The sequence below is a fragment of the Neodiprion fabricii genome, chromosome 7, assembly GCF_021155785.1.
Source record: "Neodiprion fabricii isolate iyNeoFabr1 chromosome 7, iyNeoFabr1.1, whole genome shotgun sequence".
Lineage (NCBI taxonomy): Eukaryota > Metazoa > Arthropoda > Insecta > Hymenoptera > Diprionidae > Neodiprion > Neodiprion fabricii.
In genome coordinates, this window is record NC_060245.1 from 2,692,939 (window position 1) to 2,718,447 (window position 25,509).

Genomic DNA, 25,509 nt, shown 5'->3' on the forward strand with positions numbered 1-25,509 from the left:
GGAAAAATTCCCAACGTGAAAGCAGCGCGAAGCCGGCGTGAAATAACGTAAAGAAGAGAGGGATACTCGGTGATATAAGTCGATACGAAACTACCAGACTACCTGGATAGGTGCGTTTTACCAAAGCGACATCTCGAGTGCACGTATAATGGATTTAATTTACGCCTCGGGGGCCAATTTCGACGGGTAGGTATATTTTTAAATCGTAACTCAAGCGCTCGTTTCACAATACCGAACGAGAAATGTGAAGAACGACGAGGATGAGAAGTTGGTCACGTTACTGTAAGCGAAGCATGTTTGAGAAAAATCGCCGACATTTGACAAACCATTAATAAAGAAAAGATACTTTTATTTTTAAAAGCCAACTACGTTGATAAACATTGTTTAAATTATCCAATAATGATATGTATGTATATATATATCGGAGTGAATGATTTTTTTCTCCTTTTTACAAATCATTTCACAATCGTCGTAAAGTTTTTCCCGAGTATCTAATTAACCTTAGAATTTGTGTGGTACACACGATATTCGTAATTTTTATCAAAATACCAAGTTCCCGTTTTTTTTTTCTCCTTGTTCAAGCCAGAATTTTTATCAAGGATTTTCAAATTTTTTGTTCCACAAATCATGGTGATTTTTTTTTTTTAACACGAAGTGAAAATTTTCACACGCTATGAATTATCCATTTTTACAAAGAAATCAAAGTTCTTGTCAAATCTCGTCTGAAAGTTTCAACATTACCGATTATCGAATAATTCTAACACTTCTGTCTACAAGTTTTTAGCAATTTGCTATCCAAAATCTGTTTTTTTTTTTTTTATTTTTTCCAAGCACTCAAACGATGTTTCAGAATTTTCTTGGATAAGTATAATTGAATCGTTCAAGAATATTGAGGTAAAAATTATCCACGATCTTCCTACAAAAAGCAATTTCTCTGTGCTACGACAATCGGTTTCAGATTATTTATTTTTTCTTCTTACGATGTAAAAATAATACACAGAGAAAAATGTTTACACGTTTGGTAGAAAAACAAAAAGAAACTCTTGACGTAGTTTGTTAGAATCAAGTTGACTGAGTGCGAATCTGCACAAATTGTAAATACAAGTAACGTTAAACAATTTTGAGCCTAAAATTGTCAACTGGAAACCGAACAAGAACGTTGACTTAAATTTGAGAAAATCCAGAGAAATTAAAAGATCAAAACTGAATAAATTCTTCTCTTTGATAGATAGATTTTTGAATTTCACCAACGGGTTCGATGTTTTTCCCTTATTTACTTTCTCGGTATGCATTTTTTATAATTCTATTATTCTTTTTCCGCTAATTTGTCGAGTGAGTTATTAAAAGTATAAAATCCCATCGGCGTTGATGAACTCGAGAAGTGAAGGAAGTGAGGTGAGGGGTTGAAGTATAAAGGGGAGCCGAAACATGGATCTCGAGGCTACAATTAGCAACTACATCGTTCCCTCGTTGTTAATTCCGTAAAATGTTGATATTTTGTTTTATCTCTACTCTTTCCATCTTTCTCATACCTGCTTCAAGCCGGAAGGCCATAAGCAACAAGTATAACTGATGAATATAATTAGTCGCGGAGGAGAAAAATCACCGTATAGTGCATTTTGTGTGATATGATAAAAACAAAACAGTTAAAAAATATACCTAACAGTATGCCGCGTTAGAATGGAAGAAAAATATGGGGAATTCCATGGAGATTCTGACCCTCGTCATTTCTGATTTTACTTTAAAAAATTTCTGCAATTTTCCCAACTCTGAAACAGCAGCCTGAAACTTTTCAAATTTTCAATTCAACGGCTCAATTATTTATTCATATTCAGAGTGATTTTGAAAAGGATATTTCGTAGAATTCTCAAAAAATTCAGAAACTGTATTTTCTTGTATTTTCTATTTCGAACATCCCACGACCAGGTCATTTTTTAAAAATTTTTTTCCCAGTCATTTGAATTTGCTGGTCAAGTAAAACGTTGTTTGAACGATCTGAAAATTTACGAAAAATTCTCAAACCTTCTATTTTTCACTCCTTAGAATATTTCTAGATCGATTCCATTATACACCGATTTTTGTCTATTTTTAGGCACATTCGACTTTATTTTGTCAACTTCGTAATGAAAAATAAAAGTTTTGAGAATGATTTGAAAGCTTTCAGACCGTTCAAACAATGTTTTAGTTGATCAAAAAAATTAGAAGCTTTGTAAAGAAAAGAACGAAAAAAAAAAAAAAATAGCAAAAATAATCAACCCATCTTGGCCCCGATCTTGAAATGTTTGTAAAAGAAAATACAGTTTTTGAGAGTTTCAAAAAAAGATCCTTTTCACAATCACTCTCAATATTTATATATATATATATATAATAATCAACCAGTTGAATAAATAAAATCTGAAAAAAATTCAGGGTACTGTTTAATAGTCGGGACAATTGCAGAAAAAATTTTCAACAATATTAAAAAAAAAGGTAAGTTGAGTTTCCCACGGAATTAAAAATTGTTGCTGCTTCCGTATTCAAACAATTTTCCAAGCGTATCATTTCTTTTCTTTTTTCTTCTCGTTCCCTCAAACCTCAAATAATTCTCCTCTTGGCTTCTGCCGGCTCGATTTCGTGTTCGGAAGAGAGCAGAGAACCAATAAAAAAAAAAAAAAAAATTAAAGGAGAGCATAGATACAAGGTACGCACACTTGCATACCTAGGCTCGATATAACGAGTATCATTGTTTTTTCGTCACGGTACGTGATCACTCGAGTGACTGGCACCTTGTCCTTCAAGTGAATGCAATGCGGCCGGATCGGTTACTGAGGTCGAGTTATATGCATATATACGTACATACGTGTATAATATATATATATATAATGTATACATATATACACGTACGTATTATATACGTCCATATCTTATACGTCGTACCTACGTTACAAATCAGAATCTTATTATACACGCGAATGAATGTTGACGTGAAACGAGTGCAATGCAACGGCTGGTCGTTGTTACGGTACAAGCAATTTGTGTAATATCCGGGACATTCCACGCCAATTCAGTAACGCGGTCGTCAAATCGTTTTATACAATTTATGAAACAGTTTTTTTTTTTTTGTTATTTTCTTACCTGTGCGAAATATAATATTATCGTTATTATTATTATTATTATTATTATTGTTCATAGGTACGTAACGCGTCTACGATTTAGTCACCGATTTTTTATTTTATTCAAAATTTTATCCTCCAATGCTGTTTTGAGTTATGATTTTCTTCCGCGTGAAGTGCAAAGAATGATACGAAAAACAGAAAATGAGAAAACTTCTTTCCTTTCACGTTGATAAAAATCAATTTGGATCGTGTGTTTGAGATGGGTCTTACTGACGTAGGAAAAATCCTTCAAAAAAATTGAGAACTATCATAGTGAACCGTTTACTAAGTTAACTTGGAATGCCTCATACACTCGTATCTGGTAAAAGATTTTTGCAAATTGCATTTCACGTATATATATATGTATATATATATATAAAGAAGCACAAATTCACGTTTAACGTCTGTTTTTTTCGATAAAAAAATTCATATAATTTTATTCTCAACATTTTACGAGTACGTAGCTTTGTTTTTTTTTTCACAAACCGTACGCTCAGATCTAATCGTTTTAAAATATCACATAGATTTTCCCCGTACGATCTGTTAATCGAAGTGTGAAATTGAAGTTGCAATTAGATTTCGTTACATTGAAATAAGATACCTGAAACTTTGTGTTCGTACGTTGTAAGATGTAATACAAGTGTAATGAAAGTAGAAGAAGAAAAAAAAAAAACCCATTAAAATGGTTTAAAATAAAAAAAAAAAGTGAAACGAATACTTGGTAAGATGAAAAATAAGACGAAACGGAGGAGGGGGGAAAAAACGGTAAAAATGAGAGGAAGTTGAGTTAAGAAGAGAGAGAGAGAGAGAGAGGATTACGAAGGCACCTGCAGGGTCACTTTGTCGGCGGCGGAATTCGGTGCGCGACTTGGGATTAACGGCTAATGCAAGGTAAGTGGATTTTCGGACAGTGTGCCTGATACCTTCCGTGTCTCTGTACACAGAGAGGTAAATGTAAACGTAAACGTAAACGTAAACGTAAACGTAAACGTAAACGTAAACGCGGAGTTTGAGTTTAAGTTTAAGGCCTTCCTGCCTCCTCCTCCTCCTCCTCATCTCACTCACCCTGCATATCATATTGCTCAAGTATTACTTATACTTTGCGGAGTTTGGTTTTCGTGTATTCGTATAACTATAATCTTATACGTATACATACGTATGAGGTATTCCGTGCCAATTGAGAGGACATTTTCCCTGACCCCCGCCAATTTGCTTCATTATTTTTTATACGATTCTAGAACCTAAAAAAAGCACTCGCCATTTTTTTCAGATTTTTCGTCCCAAACCATTATTTTTTAAAAAATGTTACAAACATAACATATGTTTTCTATACGTACAAAATAAGAAAAATTATTCCTACAAAATAATATTTAAAAAATACAAAAAATCAATTCCCCACCCTGATCTATGGCTCAAAATGTTTGTTTTGGAACCCAGAAATTATGTGAATTTGTGGAAAAAATAAAAAATGGCGTTTTTTTTAGGACCGTAAAAGAATTTGTAACATTTTTTAAAAAAGAATGGTTGGGAGGAAAAATCTAAAAAAAAATAGTGAGAGCTTTCTTCAGGTTGTAGAATCGTATAAAAAATAATGAAGCAAATTGGCGGCGAGAGGGGAAAATGTCCTCTCAGTTGGCATGGCATACCTCATATATTGAGGCGCGGATCGTGTATTACATTAATATATGCTCACTGCATTCCTCTACGTATTAATTTGTAGATTCAGGTATTATACTTACTAGAGTAATTAGCCGTCGGGCATATGCCTCGCCTTATTATTATACATATATATTATATGTACCATACTCTTACAGCGCGTAATTCCTGCGTATGACGGTATTTATTTATTTATTTATTTATTTTTTTTTTGCCATTTTTTCAATATTATTATTTTTTTTTCTTCTCGTACTTCATCTCCTAAAGTTTTTCGATGATTTTACTCGGACCCGACGTAGGAAAATTTTTTACATCGATTTACAATCGAAACGATGGAAACACGTGGAGACAATTAGTCGGAAAATGAAAATGAAACGCGTTTACCGATTTCCAAAGACTTTATTTTGCTTCGAACTGGAATATCGAGCTTTTCATTTCGCGTTTGAAAGTATGAAAACTCTTTCTATTCGTTGTTGAGATTCACGCTTTTGAAAAACCGGTTATAAAAAAGTTGCTGAGAAACTGGAAAACAATTAATATCTGACGGTATCAATAAAATTCCTACAAATAATATTATACATTGATTAAAATTGGAAATAAGCGTTTTTTTTTTTTTGTTTTTTTACCAAATTTTTCGATTTCTCTGTTATATCTTTTTTCCTTCTTCCTCTGGTTACAATTTTCTTATACAACGGCAATTTTATTCCGCACTTTGACCTCCATAATTATTATATCACGAGTCAATTAATGAACCGGGGGGCCCGATTGAAGTATGAGAAACAAATTGGACAAGAGAGAGAGAGAGAGAGAGAGAAAGAGAGAGAGAGAGAGAGAGAGAGAGAGAGAGAGAGAGAGAGAAAGAGAGAAATATCGAAAAAATAAAATAAAATAATGAAAACGGAAGAAGGAAAGCAGCAGCGACAAGGCAAATTACGTAATTGGTTGGCGCTGCTTCAGGCTGATACTGGTTTTCATTTTCCCTTCATTTTATTATTATTATTATTATTATTTATTTTTTTTGCTTCCCTTCTACCTCTCCACGCCTGACAATATACAATATTTACGTAAAATTGAAATGTATAACAAATACTGAGTTGAAACGTAAGAAGAAAAAAATAAATAAATAAAAATGTATAGAATATAATACGTAAAAAGGAAAGGCAACAAAACTGTGAAAAAAAAAAAAAAAAAATAAGCAGATAAATAAACGAATGAATACGTTGCCCGGTAAAACGGAGACACGGATCGTGATTCGGTGGTTTTTTTTTTCATCCTCCATTCATTTTGCACCCTATTATAAAATAACCCAACGTACGAATAAAGGTTAATACGATACTCTTTCAATATCGTGCAGCATCGTTGAAATTTATTTTCATCGTCGTCTTCTGTCTTGAACGAGTATAAAAGAAAAACAAAAAACCCCAAGGCTACAAACTGACAATGAGTGATAAATGAAGTACATGCTTTATTTAACGCTGAAATTTAAAATAAGTAAAATATTATGAAATACATATTGAATTTTTTTCGAAACATAGGGAAAATGTTGATTGGGAAAAGAAACGAATCGCGATTAAATTGTATACAAGCAAAGACGCGTAGATTTGTGATGGTGTTTGAAATCGTCGTTCTAAATGCGAGAAAAACATCAATTTCTCGTTCTCAAACCTCGGCCTTAATCTCGCGTTAAAAAATTTTTTATCGCTTATTTATATATTCTCATCTCGCGAAGATACGCGATCGCTGCTGCGATCCGGTTTTAAAGAACTCGTTCTTCGTTAATTATCCCGCCGCGACGAACGAGAATCGCAAAAATATTTAACGAGTATACGATATGATAAATAACAATGAGAAGATGGAAAAAAATATATACATATACATATATTTGCTCAAATTAACACGAAGGTTTATAATTAGATATCGACTTAAATCGTAAAAATATATTCTCTCGTTATACAAAATTTAAAATCTAATCAAAATTTTGAACACATTTCAGTCCATAAGTTATCAATAATTTTATACTTAGATTTTTTTTGTTTTTTCTCACCCTCAAATCAACGATCAAAATAATTTTATAAATTCCGTGGAAACGAGTAAACTTTTTTGCATCCATATGATGATAGTTCAATTATTCAACGATAAAACTACTCGCTGACCGCGCATCTTGAATGAAACAGGATTAATAAAAGAGAGAGGTATAAGAAAAAAAGAAGGGAAGGGAAAACGAATTTCTTAGCCAGAAGACGACGCGACGTCTCGGCAAACGAACAGGTGATTTTTTTCTCAGACTTTCTGCCTCCGAATTTTTCCGACCCTCGACTGCAAGTTGATTAACTTTTTGCGTGCTTTCGCATGTGTCGGATTATACAGAGGATCGGTATCACCAGCCTCGGCTTTGACTCGAATTCGACAAAAGGATCTGCTTTCGTGTATCTCGTGGATAAACGAAAATGGAGCTTTTAAATCCCCTTCTCCTTTCTCTCCGTTGTTTTCATACAATTCCGATAAAATATTACTCCCGAATTTCAATTTATCTTACGTATTAAACACGCGATTTGAAAATAGAAAAAAATAAATAAAATAAAAAAAATTGTAATCTGCAATTTTCGAAATATTAGAACGCAACGTTTTATTACAGTTTAATAAATTTTGGACAATACTGAAATTTCGAAAAGATCATTTTTCCTAAATGTACCTTCAGACCTGTTTTCGTTTTTTTTTGCTTCTCTTATATACATATATATCTGTATACAAAAAAGTTGATTTAAATGGAACAAAAGAGATAAAAGTGAAAGGAATCAAATTTTCAACTAGGAATGAAAACTAAATTCGTCAAGTGCGGAAAACCATTTCTTCATTTCTTCATTTCAAAGTCATTTCTTTCGAAAATTGTATTTTTATTACACGACGATATTTGCATACATCGTGCAAAAAAAAAAAAAAAACAACTAGAAAAGAGTTCTATTACTTCTATATTTCAAAACGGCTGATAAACTCGTCTAACTAACAGATACTTCGAGATTTTTTTAAAAATCCGTCAACGTAAAAGCAAAAACTCAGGATTGACTTCGACGACATTTATTTATTTTTTTTTCCTCTCCTGACATCGACAAAATTTACAAACTGTTCACGAGAGAGAAAAATCTTTGTCTGCTTTCTTTTGGATTTGAAACAACAACGTCGAACGGAAAGAATTGAGGGAGAGGAGATGGTAGAAACGTGTCGTAGCTTAAAGTGGGAATAACGAGATAAAAATGTACGGCGTAACGTATAAATAAATATATATATATTATATATATTATATATATCATATATATATATATGGAATAAAAGATAACGTTTTTTACGAAATCGAAACACGTTTCTAATAACGGTCCGCGAAAGTAAACGCGCGGCGATCACCTTTTTCCTTTTTGTCCTTCTTCCCGCTTTTCATTCTCTGCATTCCGTCTTATTCTATTCTCTTTCTGATTCGTCTTCCTTTCTTTATTCTACTTTAGCCGGCGGGGTTAGAGAAAATAAACCGCGTGACAACGGGTCATGGTTCTGTCCTCTATCCAAAACCGTCTCAAGACGAAACTCACTGCCCTTTGTAAACTTGTCCGCAAAAAAGTACAAATAAAAATGAGTACAGGGAAAGTTATTTTTCCCGAAGAAAAGCATCTGAGCGGTTTAAACCTATAAGTGATTTTGGCAACGAGAAAAGCTGATGCCAAAAGATAGAGAGAGAGAGAGAGGGGGGGAGGGGGTTGAAACGACATGAATCAACCCTCCATCTTCATGTCAAAAATATTTCCTCAGTTCACGAGGTCGCCAGTGCTTTTACAAATGGGCGAAAAAATTTCGCTAAATTATTGGTATTATTTTTGACCGAAACAAACCAAAAAATTATAAAATAAGAAATCCATTGGTCATCAGAATCCCAGAGGATCAGGCTGATGATTTGAACCGTTGGTTTGACATGGAATGCCTCATAAACGTATGAATATCATAGACATCCTATCTGCGTACGTTTTTTTGTATGTAAAATACGATTCGTTGATCGTTCGTTTCTTCAATTTGTATAATAATAATTACTCACAACTCGAGATCCTCTCGAAAACAGTTGTTCTTGATCGTTCGAGTATTGCAATAAGAAAAGTGAAATGAAGAGTAGACAAAGAAAAATAACTAAATAAAAGAAAACATTGGAACAAATTGTTATATTACGAAACAAGAACATATATAAGTATATATGTACGGACACATGCATGATTTAAACTTCTTAGATAAATCTTGATCAGCAATCCGCGCTGCGCAGCAATTAAACCGACAGTCGATGATACATCGTTCGATCTATCTATCTATCGATCGATCGTTTGCAGTTCGTATATTTATAATTTTAATATTTTTTTGTTATAAAATCGGTTCGACATTTGAATAAAGAGAAACTAACGATTAACCACGATAAAAGTAATTCGCAAAATTTTATTTCTACAAAAATTACAACAGCATTATTTAATTGTTGAAATTTTTTATACCACTGTGTAAAATTTTCCATATGTTTTGCTTCAAAACGCAATGTTAAAAAATCAAGCTGCGTAATATGAATAAAAGCACCTTCGCTTATGGTCGGATCGTTTGAAGTGCGTTAGGAGAGAAGAGTGAAGATTGGGAAAAAGAATAGAGAGTAAGGAAAAAAAAAGAAGTATACACGTACTTACTACAACGGACCGGAAAGACAAAGAAGAACGATAAAAATCTAAAGGGTCTTTATGTAACAGCATTTAACGTTTACCCAAACTCGTTCAAACTTTCTCTGTCTCTCTCTCTCTTGTGAGTTCCTACTGCTGAAGTAGCAAAGGAGCCCCGAGTGTCTCCATTAAACTCCTGCCTGCATTCAAGATGGATGAATCTCGCCTTTTTCTCTTCTCTTTTCGCTTTTTTTCTTTAATCAACAAAATGAGATGGAAAATAAAAGGGCGGAAAGAGAGAGAGAAAAAAAAAAAAATTCACAAAACTTATGATTATATACGGATGAGTAAAAATAAAAGTAAGGTAAGAAAATTACCGAGTAAAAGAAGAGGAAAAATAATAATAATAATTTCAAAATAAAACAATAAATAAATGGAAAGATAATTCAAATGAGATTGATGATATTTTCTTAATTCTTACTATTTATTTATTTGTTTCTTTCTCTCTCTCTCTCTCTCTCTCACTCTCTCTTGCTCTTCTTACGTTATAAAAATGCCCGCCGCGATAAAAGATTCAGGATCACGTAATTTCTGATTTGTTGAAACGTTTGTACATGTATAGACAATATGATATACATACATACATATATATTCTTTGCATTACGAATTTTATGAACATTAAAATATGATAACCGAACAGCTTTCATTATTCTTCGTCATTGTCGTTTTCGGGTTTTTGTAGATCGTGCTCCGAATTTATTATTTCTCAACGTTGAGGAACAAGACGAGAAATGAAAAATAAAAAATTTCGTCACGGAATCACGTACGAGACGAATAATAACATCTCTTTCTTGTACGATACAGCTGAAGCAGTTTTGACGAAAAATTTAACGAGAATATCGAATAACCGTAAGAAAAGACAAAAAGTTGATAAATAGAGTATCTGGTATATTATCTTGTTTGATTTTTCCTTACGTATTAAATTCATCAATAATTTAATTAAAATCCATGCGATTCAATTCAATGAGAGATAGAATTTGTGATTTCTGAAAAATTCGATGGCTTCTTACGTGGACAGAAAGAAAAAAAAACAGTGTTCTGCGAATTACATGATTAAAATTTATCTAGAATCTAGAATCAATCAGTCTAATTTTCATCCTTCTTCAATTTTGAAACTCAATTATTAAGACCGATTTTCTTGGTTGCTTTGTTTACAGTTTTAAAAATTTTCAAACATATAAACAAAGGAATGACTAAAACAGTCATTGTGTCGATTCTATGAATGTTTGTAATTTCGTATCGAGTGAGAATAAGTAGAAAATGAAGCGAAATCATACAAGGATCAAGCATTGCATGTAATTTTTGGTCCTCTCCCATCCGATGCAGACGCGTTAACGAGCAATTAATAGTCGACTTCCTCCAACGCGTTGTCGTCTGTAAAGGGGTGGGTTTCAGGGCTGGCGAAGGTGGCTGCGAACGTGATCAATGAGGGTTGGGATCGGAGGAAAAGGTTCAAGAGTAATCGTAAATTTCTTCCGGAGGTACGCACCCGCAGCCTTTCAGCTTGTCGACGCGACATTTTGGGGCTCCTCGGTCATAATGCCGCATGAGAAAAGAGCCTCGATATTAAACTCGGAAAATGTAACACACGTGTGCATTAAAAACCAGGTATCAGGTTGAGCCCACGCAACCGGATGATCACAATCGGGATAAAAAAAAAGTGAAGCGATGCAGTTTCTTTTTTCTTTTTTTTTTTGATTGTGATCGTTTAGTTCTATCAGCTTAATAGACGTTTCCAAATCCTGACCAAAGAAATCGGTACATCGCGACGAGTTGTTTGAATTATTTCCCGAAAGAATCCGAGGAGTGGAAGCTTAACGAGAGAGAATAATAAAATTCGGTATGGAAAGCGAGAAATCACGCAAGGCAGAGAAATATGGAAAATTTGATGGCAGAGATGGAAATATTCCAATGACATATGAAAAACTTGCGATGTAAGGAACGAGGAAATTAATAAGCGAGAGCAGAAGTTTATCGAGAGATTTGACAAAACATAGAGTATACTCAAGAATTGAAAAGGGTGAAACAAAAAAAAGAAACAAAAAAAAGTAGCAACGATTAGAGACTGAAAAGTGTACTGAAAAATTCAATTTCAAAATATCGTATTACAAGATTTTAGCGGTATCAAAAATTTCTCGAGAGAGTTTTGAAAACATGGAGTACGTAAGAATTGAAAGAGAGGAAGAAGAAATAAAAATAAAGAAAAATAGTGACGATCAGAGACTGGAAAATGTATTGAAAAATTCAATTTGAAAATGTCGTACAACAACATTTTAGCTAGAGATGATATTTATCGAGAGAGTTTTGAAAGCATAGAGTACATAAGAATTGAAAGAGAGGAAGTAAAAATAAAAATAAAGAAAAATAGTGACGATCGCAAACTGGAAAATATACTGAAAAATTCAATTTGAAAATGTCGTATTACAAGATTTTGTCACGACTTGTCAAAGATTTGAAAGCTAGGGTTAATTTCGTGGCATTACGCGTGCGAGGTTATGCACGATAACGGCGAGGCAATTAACTCGTTGTACATTAAGTTAAACGTCACGTACGTAGCGCGAAGCTAGGCAGGGGTAAGATGTATGTATTATATACATATATACATATATATATACATACAGACGTGTATTGCGAATAAATTGTTATATACCAGAGTCTGCGATAAGGGGTAAAAATTGAGTGGGTAGGTAGACTAGGTACCAACATGAGCAGCTCTGCATGCATGCGGCAACGTTCAGGGAGTAGCATGGCTTGCAAGTAGTAACGGCTCGACACAAGGAGGAGCAAAGCTTACGCTGGAGGCAATTATACCGCTGCACACTGCACCTCTTGGCGAACACGTATGTTATTATACTTCAGCGAATAAGGTGTTATACGGGGCAATTATCACCGACACGTGTGTGTGTGTGTGTGTGTGGTTGAACACAGTTGTTCATTCCTCCAGCTCTCGTGCTCGAGTCGCATTTGTGATCAGGATAGCCAGTTATCCGAGAATTATCCCGGTTCCATTACGTTTCACTAATGTGTGAAAAAAATGTCTGTTCGTATTTTCGAAAAAGTCGAAACTTAAAAAATTATTTCTAGTAAGCTGCACAGCATCTTCGAATCGATGCGAATTTCTCAAAGATTTCAGTTTTCACGGTGTGATATATACATATATCAGGATAAGCTAATTCACACGGGGTTTGAATAATTTTCTGGGGGATTCGAGCAATGATTCGGACAAATTCGATTGATTCTGATGTATACATTCGGTGGTATTTCATCGTATTGAAGAAAATTTTCGTCGAGGCTAAGTCATATTTGAACTAAATTCGGTCAAATATTAATACGAGGTGGTCGTATTTGTTCGTATTGCGTTAAAATTCGGTCAAGGTTCGGTCGTATTTAAACAAAATTCAGTCGAATATTATTATCACGATTCATTCGTTGTCAATCGTATTTTATTATATTCGAGCGAAATTGGATCGAGGCTGCGTTGCATTCAAATAAAATTTGATAAAATGTGTTTGTAATTCAGTCAAATATCCTCAAAATATATTTAAAAAGTATAATCTGATCGAGTATCGATTGAATTCTAAAGCATTAGAATATACGGTTAAACTTAATAAAGTCTCGTCGAATCCTCCGTGAAATCTCGTTTGAATACAATTTAGATTTAGTCGATATCATAAACTGCCAGTAAATATTTCTGAAAATCACGTTCAACGGCTTGAAAAATATGACAAAAAAATCAATCAAGGTACATCAAGTTTCGAAAAAAAAAAAATAAAAAATCATTCGAATGACGAGTGAATGTGAAAACAAAACAAAAAAATCTACTTTCCACAATGGCGGACCGTTTTTACTTCCGTTAACGTAGGTATACCGCAGACGGATGACATTCTCGAAGTTTCCATTAATCAATCTCACCTCGAGGGCATGAATCACGATTGCAATAGTCTGTAGCCGTCGTAACGACAATACGCCGTCGAATCCGAATCCAAAGATTTTCACCCAGTCACCGCAAGTGGGACGCGAATAGTTTCCTCTCATACATTTGTAAACGAACTCGAACGAACATTCACGGACAGATCGACCCATGCCCGCATAAGCGAGATAATAATCACCGTAATATACAACTTACTCGGCTTATCCAGATCCGACAATATATCATCAAGCTGGGGGTAAACCTCGGTAGATCTTAACACCAGGATAATCGTCGTACCAATTACGCACCACCACATTTTCCCTCCTTTGTTATTAGCTGCTCCTAATTTTCGTATCCTTGTTGTTGTTTTATTTATTTATTTATTTTTTTAACTTTCTCAATCTATTCTCGTTATTCTCGTCGAGCCCCGTTCAACACCGACCCTACGTCACTCAACCACCACCCGCACCCATCACTATTCGTTCACCTTCACCCCCTGCAGCAGCACTCGGCTAATCAGCGATCGTCATAACCGCCCGCCTTGTCTAATCAACCATTACTCCCGCACTATCGTCGTCGTTTTTCGCTCGCGCACCTGTTGGTCGAATTCGTTCGCAATTCACCAATTGCCCATCTCTCATCCCTTGATGCCGCCGCAGATTCGCTCCGCTCCTGCACCCCGCCACTGTACGCGATATATTCGCACATCCAACTCCCCGCAGCGCTGCTCGATGTTTCAAAACTTTCCTACCTTCCGTCCCCGGTATGCCATTTTGTTTCTGTCTGGTATTTACCCTCTTATCGGAAAAATATATACGGGCTTTTCAAGTTGCGTCTTTTCTCTCGGGTTTCCGGAGCCTTTCAAACTTCCTGAATCACAGTTTCTTTACTTCAAGGAGTATCCAAAATTCACGCCCTTGTTGGTAGGTTCCATTATTTTTTTTTATCGTTGTTTCGTTTTCAAATATATTATGTATTTTTTACACTTGACGGTTGGTACGTTAAAAATTGTTTCGGTCAGTGAATTATTTTATCAAGTATACGAAGAATAATTATCTCGTTCACCGAATGAGATTTTTTCGAAAAAAACTGAAAACGATATTCTTTCACACATTGCGTGTAAAGTCGAAAAAAAATTACACTGCACACTGGATACCGATTATATATATTCACCCGTTTTAGTTTAAAGTCAATGATACATTTTATAAAGATTATTTACTATATTTATATTATCTATGGAGAAACGGAGGGTCAAATCTTCTTCAATTATTCACAATTTTTAACAGGTATAAAAATATACGTTCAACACATCTTGCGTAACTTGGCCGAAAATTTATTAAAATGTGCGTTCACTTGTGTAAGGTTCATGACAATTAGTTAATTGATTGATCAGTAATTAGCGTTAATTATCATTGATTGACAATACGATCGATAATTTCCACCGATTCTACGTATCTGTTGTTTATTTATTATAACAATCGTTATCACACACACGGAATATTAATTTTCAACGCCAAAAGAATCAGCGAAATTTAAGAAAAAAACATCAAAATTTTTGCAGTAGAATTATACATTTTTTTTTTATTTGCTTATATTGGTATTTGAAAAAATTCTGGTAATTTGTTAACAAACAATATTGAACGAAATGTGTACCGTCGATTTGAAAATTGCGCAATAATTTTCCGGGCAAACGTTCCGGCGCATATCACGCACGACGAGCGACGCAGCGGTTGAATGAGAGGAGGAGGAGGATATACGTCCACGTCGAGTCCTGACCCGGCACGGCTCGGTACTGAAGCCATTGAAATCCGCGGCGACGGTTCGCGCCGTGTTGCGCCTTCCGACGCCCGACGCCCGCCGCCGCGGCTCTCTCTCTCTCTAGTAAACGCCGCCGCGTCGGCCAACCTCGGCAATCATCGCACGCCCCTCGCCGATGCAGGCTGGACCCCCCCAGGGCGTATTTTCCTTACCTACGATTTACTAGCCTCTACGGTTAATCATCCGCCGCGTCCCTCCTCTCAGGTAACCGGCCAGCGTGCGATCTGCAACCGATCGTCCTTCGATCGCCTCTTTCTTGAATACGCTTCGGTCGATCTGAAGTTTGATCGGATTCCGAGCCTGTTTGCAGTCTAACGTGTCGATTGAATACCCACACGATAGGTAAAATATCCTGAGGATAGGTTTTTGGATCTGGTGAAATGGTTTTTGAAAACCAACGTTTTGCAATTGTTGACCAAAATTTGCCGGATGCCGAGCCTACTTGCAGTTTAGCGTGTCGATTGAATACCCGCATGATAGGTAAAATATCCTGGGGGTAGGTTTTTGGATCTGGTGAAATGGTTTTTGAAAACCAACATTTTTCAATTGTTATCCGAAATTTACCGGATTCCGAACCTGCTTGCAGTCTAGCGTGTCGATTGAACATCCACATGATAGGTGAAATACCTTGGGAATAAATTTTTGGATCCAGTGTCACCGTTTTTGAAAAACTAAATTTTTATATTACAGGATATATCATATTCCGTTGTCGTTGTTATTGTTATTTAAAAGTGATGTGATCGAATAGTATTGAATATAGAATAAAAAACGAGCATTTGACCCTGTTCAACCAGTGAATGCTACCAGTGAATAATACATTTCTTTTTAAATTGTCCACATCGTATTACTGTATTACGTTGATCAAAATAAGCGTTACGGTTTCACAATAACCACAAACGCGCTGATAAGTACAAAAGAAAGAGAAAAAATGAAGCAAAGAAGAGAGAGAGGGAACTGGACATCAGCGAGGAAACGTTGATGGGGGAAGCTTAAGGATTAAGCCAGGAAGTCAGACATCGATCCCTAAAGATCTTCAGGTTTGATAATACGCCAGGGTTCATGACTCCTGGAAGTTTCGGGTTCCGTTTAGGATAAATTTTCGGACCGTGGTTTGGCACGGTGTAACTGAAGAGAGAGAGAGAGAGAGAGAGAGCGAGGATATCGGGGAAGGAACTCGCCGCTTTGCAGCCTTGTCCGTCTTCCGGTTATCAAACCTGCGGATCTTTGCCTCGACCGAAAATTCTCAGGCATCGGAGATTATACAAGTTACAAGACGCGATCAAAATCGCGTTTCTGGAAATTCGGTAACAGGGTATCAAAAATGTTTGAAAATAAAGTAGACTTTATTGTTGAAGCAAGAAGATGAGAGAAAGCAAACTGGTTCGATATACTCGGAAATAGGTTTGAAATTTTAACGAATTGCACACGTTACGTTCGAATTCAATGTTTTTGATTCCAAGGAATTTTTCTAAAACGTCGCTGTTCATTATTTCACATCTCTTTCGCTTGACATGATTTCTGTGAAATTGTACGAAAGAAGTGAACATAACCTAGAATTGATACGGTAGGCAAAATTCGGTATTCCGTCCAATTAGGATACAAGAAAATGAGAACATGAGTGAAGAAAAAAAGGCGAAAAAGAAAAAAATTTGAAAAACGTTTGATCCGTCATTATTTCCACCCTTTGAAGAAGGAAGGGCAACAGCGAAATGAACAGAGGGACACGTGTGTACAGTTTCAATAAAACCATTGGAATTTTCCAATTAGTCTCCACCTCTGTATTTGTGCAGACGGATGACGGAACTGAGACAAAGATTGTCAAATTGGTACTCGAAATTGAACCGTCCCCAGTGTACAGTAATAGATAGCGAGCGATTGCAATATCCTCATTTCTATTTTACCCGTTTACGCTTTGACGATTAGTAACCTGCGGTCCGTCGATCTTCAAAGCGAACGGTTTTCATCTGCAGGTAGGGTATAAATGGCAGAAACACTGCGGTGGTGGCATTACAGGCGCACTCGCAAATTGGAAGATTAAACGAGAACCCGTTATTGAAAAATAGCAACTATTATAATTATCGAGCAAATTGTTGTACGACTCCTGCAAAAGATTTCGAATAACACGTTGTATCCGTTTTTAATGAGACACGAAACGCGTTTCTCCCTGTTCTCAATTTTTTTTTTCTCAACGAATTGCGATGTACAATCTTGTAACAAATTTTTATTCTTCTGTAACTGGCTCTCGCTATAAGTCCGCTTGTTATAAGGCTGTTCAAACTATTCAGCATGAACCGCATCGTTCTTTCAGCAAATGCGAATATACGCTCTCAGGATATATGATTTTCTATTCAACCATTGTTATCTCTTGTTATAAGTCCGCTCGTTGTAAGGCCACTCCAGCTATTCGACTTTTGACGCATAATTCCTACAACTTTTTTACTTCCTAAGCAAATAAAAGTATCGTATCCTTTCTCAATAACACGTTCGGACCGTTGACAGACGTCTCTCGATATATTGCCGCTCGTTATAAGGCCGTTCCAACCGTTCAGCACTTGATAAAAAATTCTGCATTAGAACCAAAATGTGAACCTTTTCAATAAATATATTTTCTCTGCAATTGAAGCCATCTCTCGTTATATTGCCGCTCGTTATAAGTCCGCTCGTTATTAGGCGACTCGAATTATTCGTGATCTCGTAACGAGGAAACCGTAATGGGTGTGGATGCGGAAGGAGATCCTGTAATCCTGAACCTTCCCTCTCCTCTCACCAGTTTCGTAAGCCTCTTAAGTTTTCCCGGCGGTTCTCCGCACATATCCAGAGATTTCCGCAGGCCGCAGTGCAAGCGGGAACATCTCCCGTCCCTCCGGCACTCCCGTTTCATTTTCAATAAGGATTTTCAGGTAGCTTTCCTCCCCTCCTTCACCATCTCGACGCCGCCTTCCCCATTCGGAGATTATACGACATTCCAATCAAATTACACCGGCTTATATAACCCACCATCCACTTTTCCCTACGCGCCGAACAGCTCGGCGATGGAAGCTTTCGGACTTTTCTTTACCCCTCCGTACATGTAACCTTGCCGTTTCGCTTTTTCATTTTCTTCATCCCTTTTACGATAACGGGGTCTCATATGTTGCATGTGATAAATATTGTTTAATACAGGCTCGCATCGATCATAACCTTTGTGCTTTCATCCCCTCGCCCTTATGTCTTCAGACCTCCATTTTCTAATATCTGCATCGAATGTCTCTCGATATTTATATACGACATACACATTTTTTATCATCTAATAAATATCAAGACCTGTGTTATCTGATCATCAACTGATATCTGTAGGTATATATCTACAGATGAGGTGACCGTAAAAGAGTTTGCCTGATCTGAGCTTACTCAGAGCTGCTCAACCTGATCACGGTCTGCTGGGTCATCAGGCTGGCCTGATAAAATTTCAGCAAGAGACGGACGCCCGGATCATGGTGGCGGAATTTCTGGGGATCAATCCGAGCAGCGTGTCTTCTTTTTTCGGAAAAAGAGAAGTCGGGAAATTTACATACAACCGTCAATCCATCCATCGTCGATACTGCATCCGTATTGTACCCAGAGTTAGTCGGCCACGCAAAAAAGCTCGGAAAGTAGAACAGAGTAAGTAAGCGCCGAAAGGGAAAAAGGGAAGAATAAGTTCGAGTAAAAACGAACAACGAAGGGGAGTGAAAAAAAAAAATAAAATAAAATAAAAATAAGCACAAACAAACTTGGAAAAGAACAGCTCTTCGAAAACAGTCGATTCTCTTTCGCTTCGGTGAACTTTATTAGGTTTTGTACATACATAAACCTCGTGCAAAGCTTTTGTACGCCACACGAACTGTTGCTGCCAACCGGCCGCACGATTCCAAACGTGGCTTTATGCCGTGTAATTCGCGTTGTATAGAGGGTGAGACGTTTTCAAATGGCTCTCATCGATTTTGACGCAATTTTTTTTTTTAATATTTCACCCTTGGAGGAGGAAAATCCGCCCTGATATTGGACTACAATTTTGTACAGGAGTGAAAATACGATATTTAATTGTTTTTATAATTAATGTTCTTCCAGTGTCACGGAATTTGAATACCTAGTCGAATCTAATCGTAAGGAAAGTTGATAAAGCGATTTCTTTTTACTATTTTTAACGTGCGCGTAAAATGTCAAAAAGTGCTACTCAATAATACGTCAATTTCTGTTTTTATTCGAAAATGTTTTTCTTTTATTCTGACCGTCTTTTTCAACATTCGACAGAGAACTAGAAATAACAGTAAACTTAATCCCTGGACAAAAAAGAATTGACTGCAAAAAACCGTGCAGACAGAAAACAGTGATAATATACTGGATAACGAATTACGCGAAATTCAGTGCGGCATTAAAGAAGAGAAAAAAAAAAATTGTAATAAACTAAAAAAACAGCTTCAACGTCTATCAGTGGATATAAATTGATTATATATGTATGTACGCGTTTATGTATATAATACATGTGCAGAGAGAGAGAGAGAGAGAGAGAGATAGAACGTTGTGCTTGCGTTGGCGTTATTTCGGCCTGATGAATTTTTAGTTAATATCCACAATTCAATCTGAAAATGGGAAAAGCCTGGAAAAACGGGGAGTTTCGAGTTTCAGGCAGCCACAGCAGCTCGATCCCTCTCCATTTTATCACCCGTGGGGGCGTTTTGCTACCCAATAGAGAAATTTATAGCTCGTACATGATTTCCTGACTTATGCCCGTGTATGTTATGTACGTATGCATACATACATGTGCCCACGTATATGTTTATATAGATTATACCCATCTACTTTGTACGTATCGGCGAAGTCGCGTGCTGAATAAAATTACGGTCAACTTTTCGTTACAGGCTTAAATTGAAGAGGATAATTAAAAAAGGCTGTAAGTCTTCTTTTTTGTCAACGAAAATCTTATTTATTTTGTCTTTTTTTCACAAAGTATGAAGGTACCGATAGTGTTATTTGAATAAAAGAACATGTTTTTTTTCCAACAACGGCACTTAAAGCTTTTTTTAATTCTCATTTGCAATTATGATTTTATCTATATTGAAAAAAATTTTTCGCAAATATTTCGCAAACTTATTATGCGATCTGCTGCAATGTAATCGACGAGTTACGACAAAAGTTTTTACGTGACAAATACTTTTCAAACTAAATTGTTTTGTTTCTTATTTTATTTTATTTTTTATTCCTCTCTCGACTATCACGAACGGTTTTTAAAGTCATTTAATCCTGCTCCATCAGCCTCTTTTAAAGACTAAAAATTAAATATCATGTATCACAGATTGTTGCACACCTTTACATTTATTTACAAAGTACCTTTACCTTTATCACCATTTGAAAATTCGATATATTCACTTATTGGTCAATAAAGTGATTCGACGATAACGATTAATAAAAATATACATAACGAAGCTCAGTTCAGTTGATTTTTAGTTTCAATTTTCAATTTTCAAACTTCTTTTTTTTTTCCAGTCTGTCAGAGATTCGGCAAATGCTCAACGTCAGCTACGTCGATGCAATGATTCATTATTATCATTGTTGTTGTTATCATTATTATCCCCACGTTATTTCACACAGATTATACGTACGCATAGATTTATATACCTATAAATAAATATGTTTCGACCTCCCGGTTGATGCGGCATCTCCGTCACGTTTTACAATTTATCTCTCTTTACCGTCGACCCTTGACGCGTGAGCCCTTTAATTATGCATGCCTACGCGGTTTTCTGTACATGTGCGCGAGTGTGCGTTGCATTAGTATGAGGCATGTAAATTTCTAACTTATATACATACATGCCGGTTACGTATGGTTAACAACATCATGCGTGATTCAGCTCACGGGATTGCTCATCAAATGTCGAATTTCTGACCCACGTTTCGATAATTTATCGATTAAATAACCGGAGAAGAGTATTAGTAGTAGTAATAGTAGTAATAATAGTGGTAAAGTGTATCAAAGTGTTACAAGATAATGCTTAATTTTTTTTTTTTTTTCCCAATCGTCGAAAGAAAAAATGAAAAGAAAAACGTCTACAGTCGAAAGAACGATAGATGAACGAGGAAAAATCGAACGGCGGTTACAAAAGTTGAAAAAAAATATCGAGTAAAGCTGATTTAAATTATTGAAAAGATGGAGCAGAGAAACAAGAAAGAGGGAGGAAATAATAGCTCAATAATTTGAATAAACGAAAAATCAGAACGCTAGAATATTATATAAAACAGATAAAACCTGGTCATCTTGACGCAATCAATATATTATAACGTTGCATCGCGTACATACGTATATATCTATAATATATATATATGTATTTTTTTCTTGGGCAATTTGGTGGGGCATCGATCGATTGATTGCTCAAAATCGTGCGTGAAAACTTAATTGCGTCTCGAGCCTGCAGCTTTGGGTGAAACTCAGTTATCGAATGTACGTAACGTATATACATACATGTCCACACACTTATATATATATATATATATATATATTGTAAACATATGTATGCAATATGTATGTATTTATATCACGAATTTCATTCACCGTGTCCAATTGCTAATATTAAAGTACACACGCAAGTGTATTCATATATAAATATATACATATACATTATACTAACTCAATGTCGTGAAATTATATTTGAAAGATCTCGCATGCAATATTGGGTCATATTCTCCGTTTTAAATTTTGCTGACCACATATGCCTTTACACACCGTGATTTTACGCAGCATACGTTATTATCATTATCATTGTTATAGTTATTATTATTATTAATATTATTGTTATTATTATTATTATTATATTAATAATAATTTTGACAAGTCTCTCGCGATATTTTCTTTTGATTCGGATCTATTTTTTTTCCTTTTTTTTTTCTCACTAACTGAACGTTAAAGTACGAATCTATTTGGATGATCCGCGAAAATACAACATAGTTTCGATGTTTAATTTTTGGAGAGCAAAATTTATGTAACTCAATCAACGATTAATTTTCTATCATACATGTTGTACAATTAACAATTTGTAATTGCACAACATGTATGATAGAAAATTGATCGTTGATTGAGTTACATAAATTTTGTTTCCCAAAAATTCGACATCGAGATATATATAGAGTTAAAAAATGTGTATTCGTAGAAATATTAATTTTATTATAATAATCACGATTTCGTACGTTTTTCATTTTCTAAAAATCAGAACTGATCATCCATCTTCTCACGAATGCCTGGCGATGGAAAATTACTTGTGAATTGTTGATAAATATCGAATATCGGGAAAAAGAAAAGAATATGAAAAAGATTAAAAGAATGAAATAAGGGTGGTTCGATTTACATTTGAGGCGCTTCGTCTTTCGTTTAATTACATTTTTTTTTTTTTTTTCTTTCTTCATTCCTTCTTACTCGAATCGAATTACTCGAGTGTCTCTACGTAGCTACTTTGCGTCGTACAGTTTCACGATCGGATCGTACTTTCTTTTATGGGTGAAATTCACCTCTCATACTTTGAAAACATCGTCCGCTGCTACTCTCGCTCCCCCCCCCCCCCCCCCCCCCCCCCCCAAAAGTCAAAGTCTTTGATGACGGACGTACAGAGAGGCTGTAAATATACGCGTGTATACGTATACTGCTTTTTTATTATCCCATGTATTATACGGTGGATTTGTATAATTTAAGGAGCCCGATCTGCCTACCGACGATTATAAATTTTCTTAATACTCTGCTCGCCCCGCTCGACACAAATATAATATACACCCATCCTCGTTACATCTGGATGCATGCCTCGAGATATACAAGATCATCGGTTTCGGATTCTCACGACGTGCGGAAGACGATGGAATGTTTTATTTCATTTGCGTTTGTTACGAGAGGAAAAAAAAAATTGCAAGTTTCGTGAAAACACACTGAGGAAAATTTTATTTGTTACAGTAACTAGAAAAATTCAGTAAAACAGGTATCGTTAAAAAAAACTATTTGAATATTGTTGGGATTACGAAAAACGAGGTACGCCTAATCATTTTGCGCTATTGTCGATCCTTTTTTGGTTATTGCAACGCAAAATCAGTTTCTGAAGTTTACTCTACTTTTTTAATCAAACAAGGTTTCAACGTCAATTTATTCTTGCGCAAGCATTAAATTTTCGCAACAGTTGCAAGAAAATATAGCAAGAGTGATCGTAATGAGAAAGAATAGTAACGAATACTAGACTTTCCGTTAACAGCTATAAAACTAATTTTCATTTTCTACCTAGAACTTATATTTTTATACATATATTTTAAATATATATATAATATTTTTCGATCGTGGTAAAAAATGAAAATAATTAAGGAGCGGTAACCGGAAATAAAAATTTTTAAAATATGATACATTTTCCTTATAAAATCTAAATTTCCAGAATACGATTAAATCCTTTACTTCGTCCTCTTCTCGGTGAGGCAAATTTACTTCCCAAATTTTTCCTGACCCCCCCGCCCCCGTTTTTTTTAAACTTCATTAAATCAACCAAATAAACTTCGCAGCAGAGCCTTTGCGACAAGTTCGTTATATATAAATTAATAATACAGTTAGAGTTGTGACATGATTTCGTTCGCGGTAATTCGATCGCCTTCGTTATATTACATCGGAGATCAAAGAGTCGAGAATTGTGGAACAGCTATATCTTGTGTTAACAGATCGCGCAATATTTCCTAGTCATTTCCCAATAATCATTCGGCGTATAATTATCACGATCCTTCGATGAAAAGAACAAGTTGCGGGCCGATAAACCGCAAAACCGCAGTTAAACTTTACGAAACTGCAGAATCATATCAAGTCTTGCGATCTCTCGAGGTGCTTGCAGAAACCACCTTGTCATATTCTTTCCTCTTTCTTCCTTATCCTTATCCTTATTATTCGCAGGATTTTCCGTACCATTATCCATATGATTTGTACAATTTCCGTGTCCTTATTCATATTATTTTTGTTCAATTTTCTTTATTCTTATCCTCATCACGCGTAGGTTTTAATAGTCGAAAAATCTTACAAAATTAAAATGAGCTTACACAACGGATAACATTTTCATCGGAAATTGAAGATTTTCATAAATTTGTTTTTCATATGTGGGCCACGACAAGCCGAAAAAAAAATTTCAAGCTGGATGCATAAATTTCAAGAAAAAGAACAAAGGTTCAATAGAAAATAGAATTCATTTCAAAGTACACCTAACCACATTCTCCAAAATTTTTTTTCTCAAAATTATTGATTTAAATTTCGTCAATTTTGATTTTTCATCTCCTGTAAAATTAATTTCATCAAGCAAATTTCAAATTCAAATTCACAATAATCATTGAGAATCTTTTCTCTTTTTATCCTACATTTCAGATGTAAATTCAACTGTTTCTTTCACTCTTGAACCGAAATTCGAATACCAGCTCAACTATAGATACGTATGTATATATATATACAGGTATAATAACGGAAGTCGAACAAACTTTCGTCCTTAAAATTCTACTACATCCTATTAACTATCGGGATTGTCGCTATTAACCGACCAATATATAATAAAGCTCGTTGATTAACAAGATGATAAAAAATTTGTACCGGCCCAGAGCGGCTAACTCTACCGCATCCGTGTGTGCGACGATAATAATCAGATAATTAGAAAGCGGAATTAGGGTTCGAATCCTTTCGCGGTGTGCGTTCATCCATGTACATTGTACAACTACGTGTATAATATACATGAATATGTATATTTTATATACCCTTAAATTGATTGAAATGTACAAATTGACTAACCGATTGAAAATTCTCTTGATTAAAAATCGTTGTACTTCGGTGAGTTCGTTGAACTTTTTTTCTCGGGAGAGTCGAATTAGATTTTCGCTAATTGTGGAGTATTTTTTCATCAACTGGTAAGTAAACAAGAAAATACGACTTTGTTAATTTTTAAAGAATTCATTTACGATCAAAACGAGCCTTAGTTCGTTAAAATCGTTTGAACGATGCTATTTTTTCATTATATTTATGATTTGCCCCCCAGATTTCAGCAATCAACGATAATTCTGCTTTGACAGTACTTAAAATTTATAGTTTCTTGACATTTTTTCCGTTCGAAAGGAACACTGTTCAAATTAAATTCGACCCAATGAACTTCGGTTGCATTTTCGAACTTTCGTTGTATATTTTTCTCTACTTAATTCTTATGCTGGACTGTACGTTCGGTATATTCTTAAATTCCCTTCTGTCACCTTCCTTCTTTCA

The 25,509-nt window shown here is 35.3% G+C and overlaps 1 protein-coding gene across 2 annotated transcripts in view; it reads right to left on the reverse strand.

The window, feature by feature from the left end:
• The window catches only part of LOC124186350 (hemicentin-1-like), a 90,154-nt gene extending 74,925 nt beyond the window's left edge, over positions 1–15,229 (reverse strand). The window contains exon 1 of one of the 2 annotated variants that reach the window (XM_046577977.1): positions 13,647–15,229. In XM_046577977.1, the coding sequence (XP_046433933.1) occupies positions 13,647–13,746 (100 nt within the window). In that variant the 5' untranslated portion in view covers positions 13,747–15,229. The remainder of the gene's footprint in view (positions 1–13,646) is intronic. The other variant, XM_046577976.1, reaches the window with a different exon arrangement.
• Between the last annotated feature and the right edge of the window lie 10,280 nt (positions 15,230–25,509).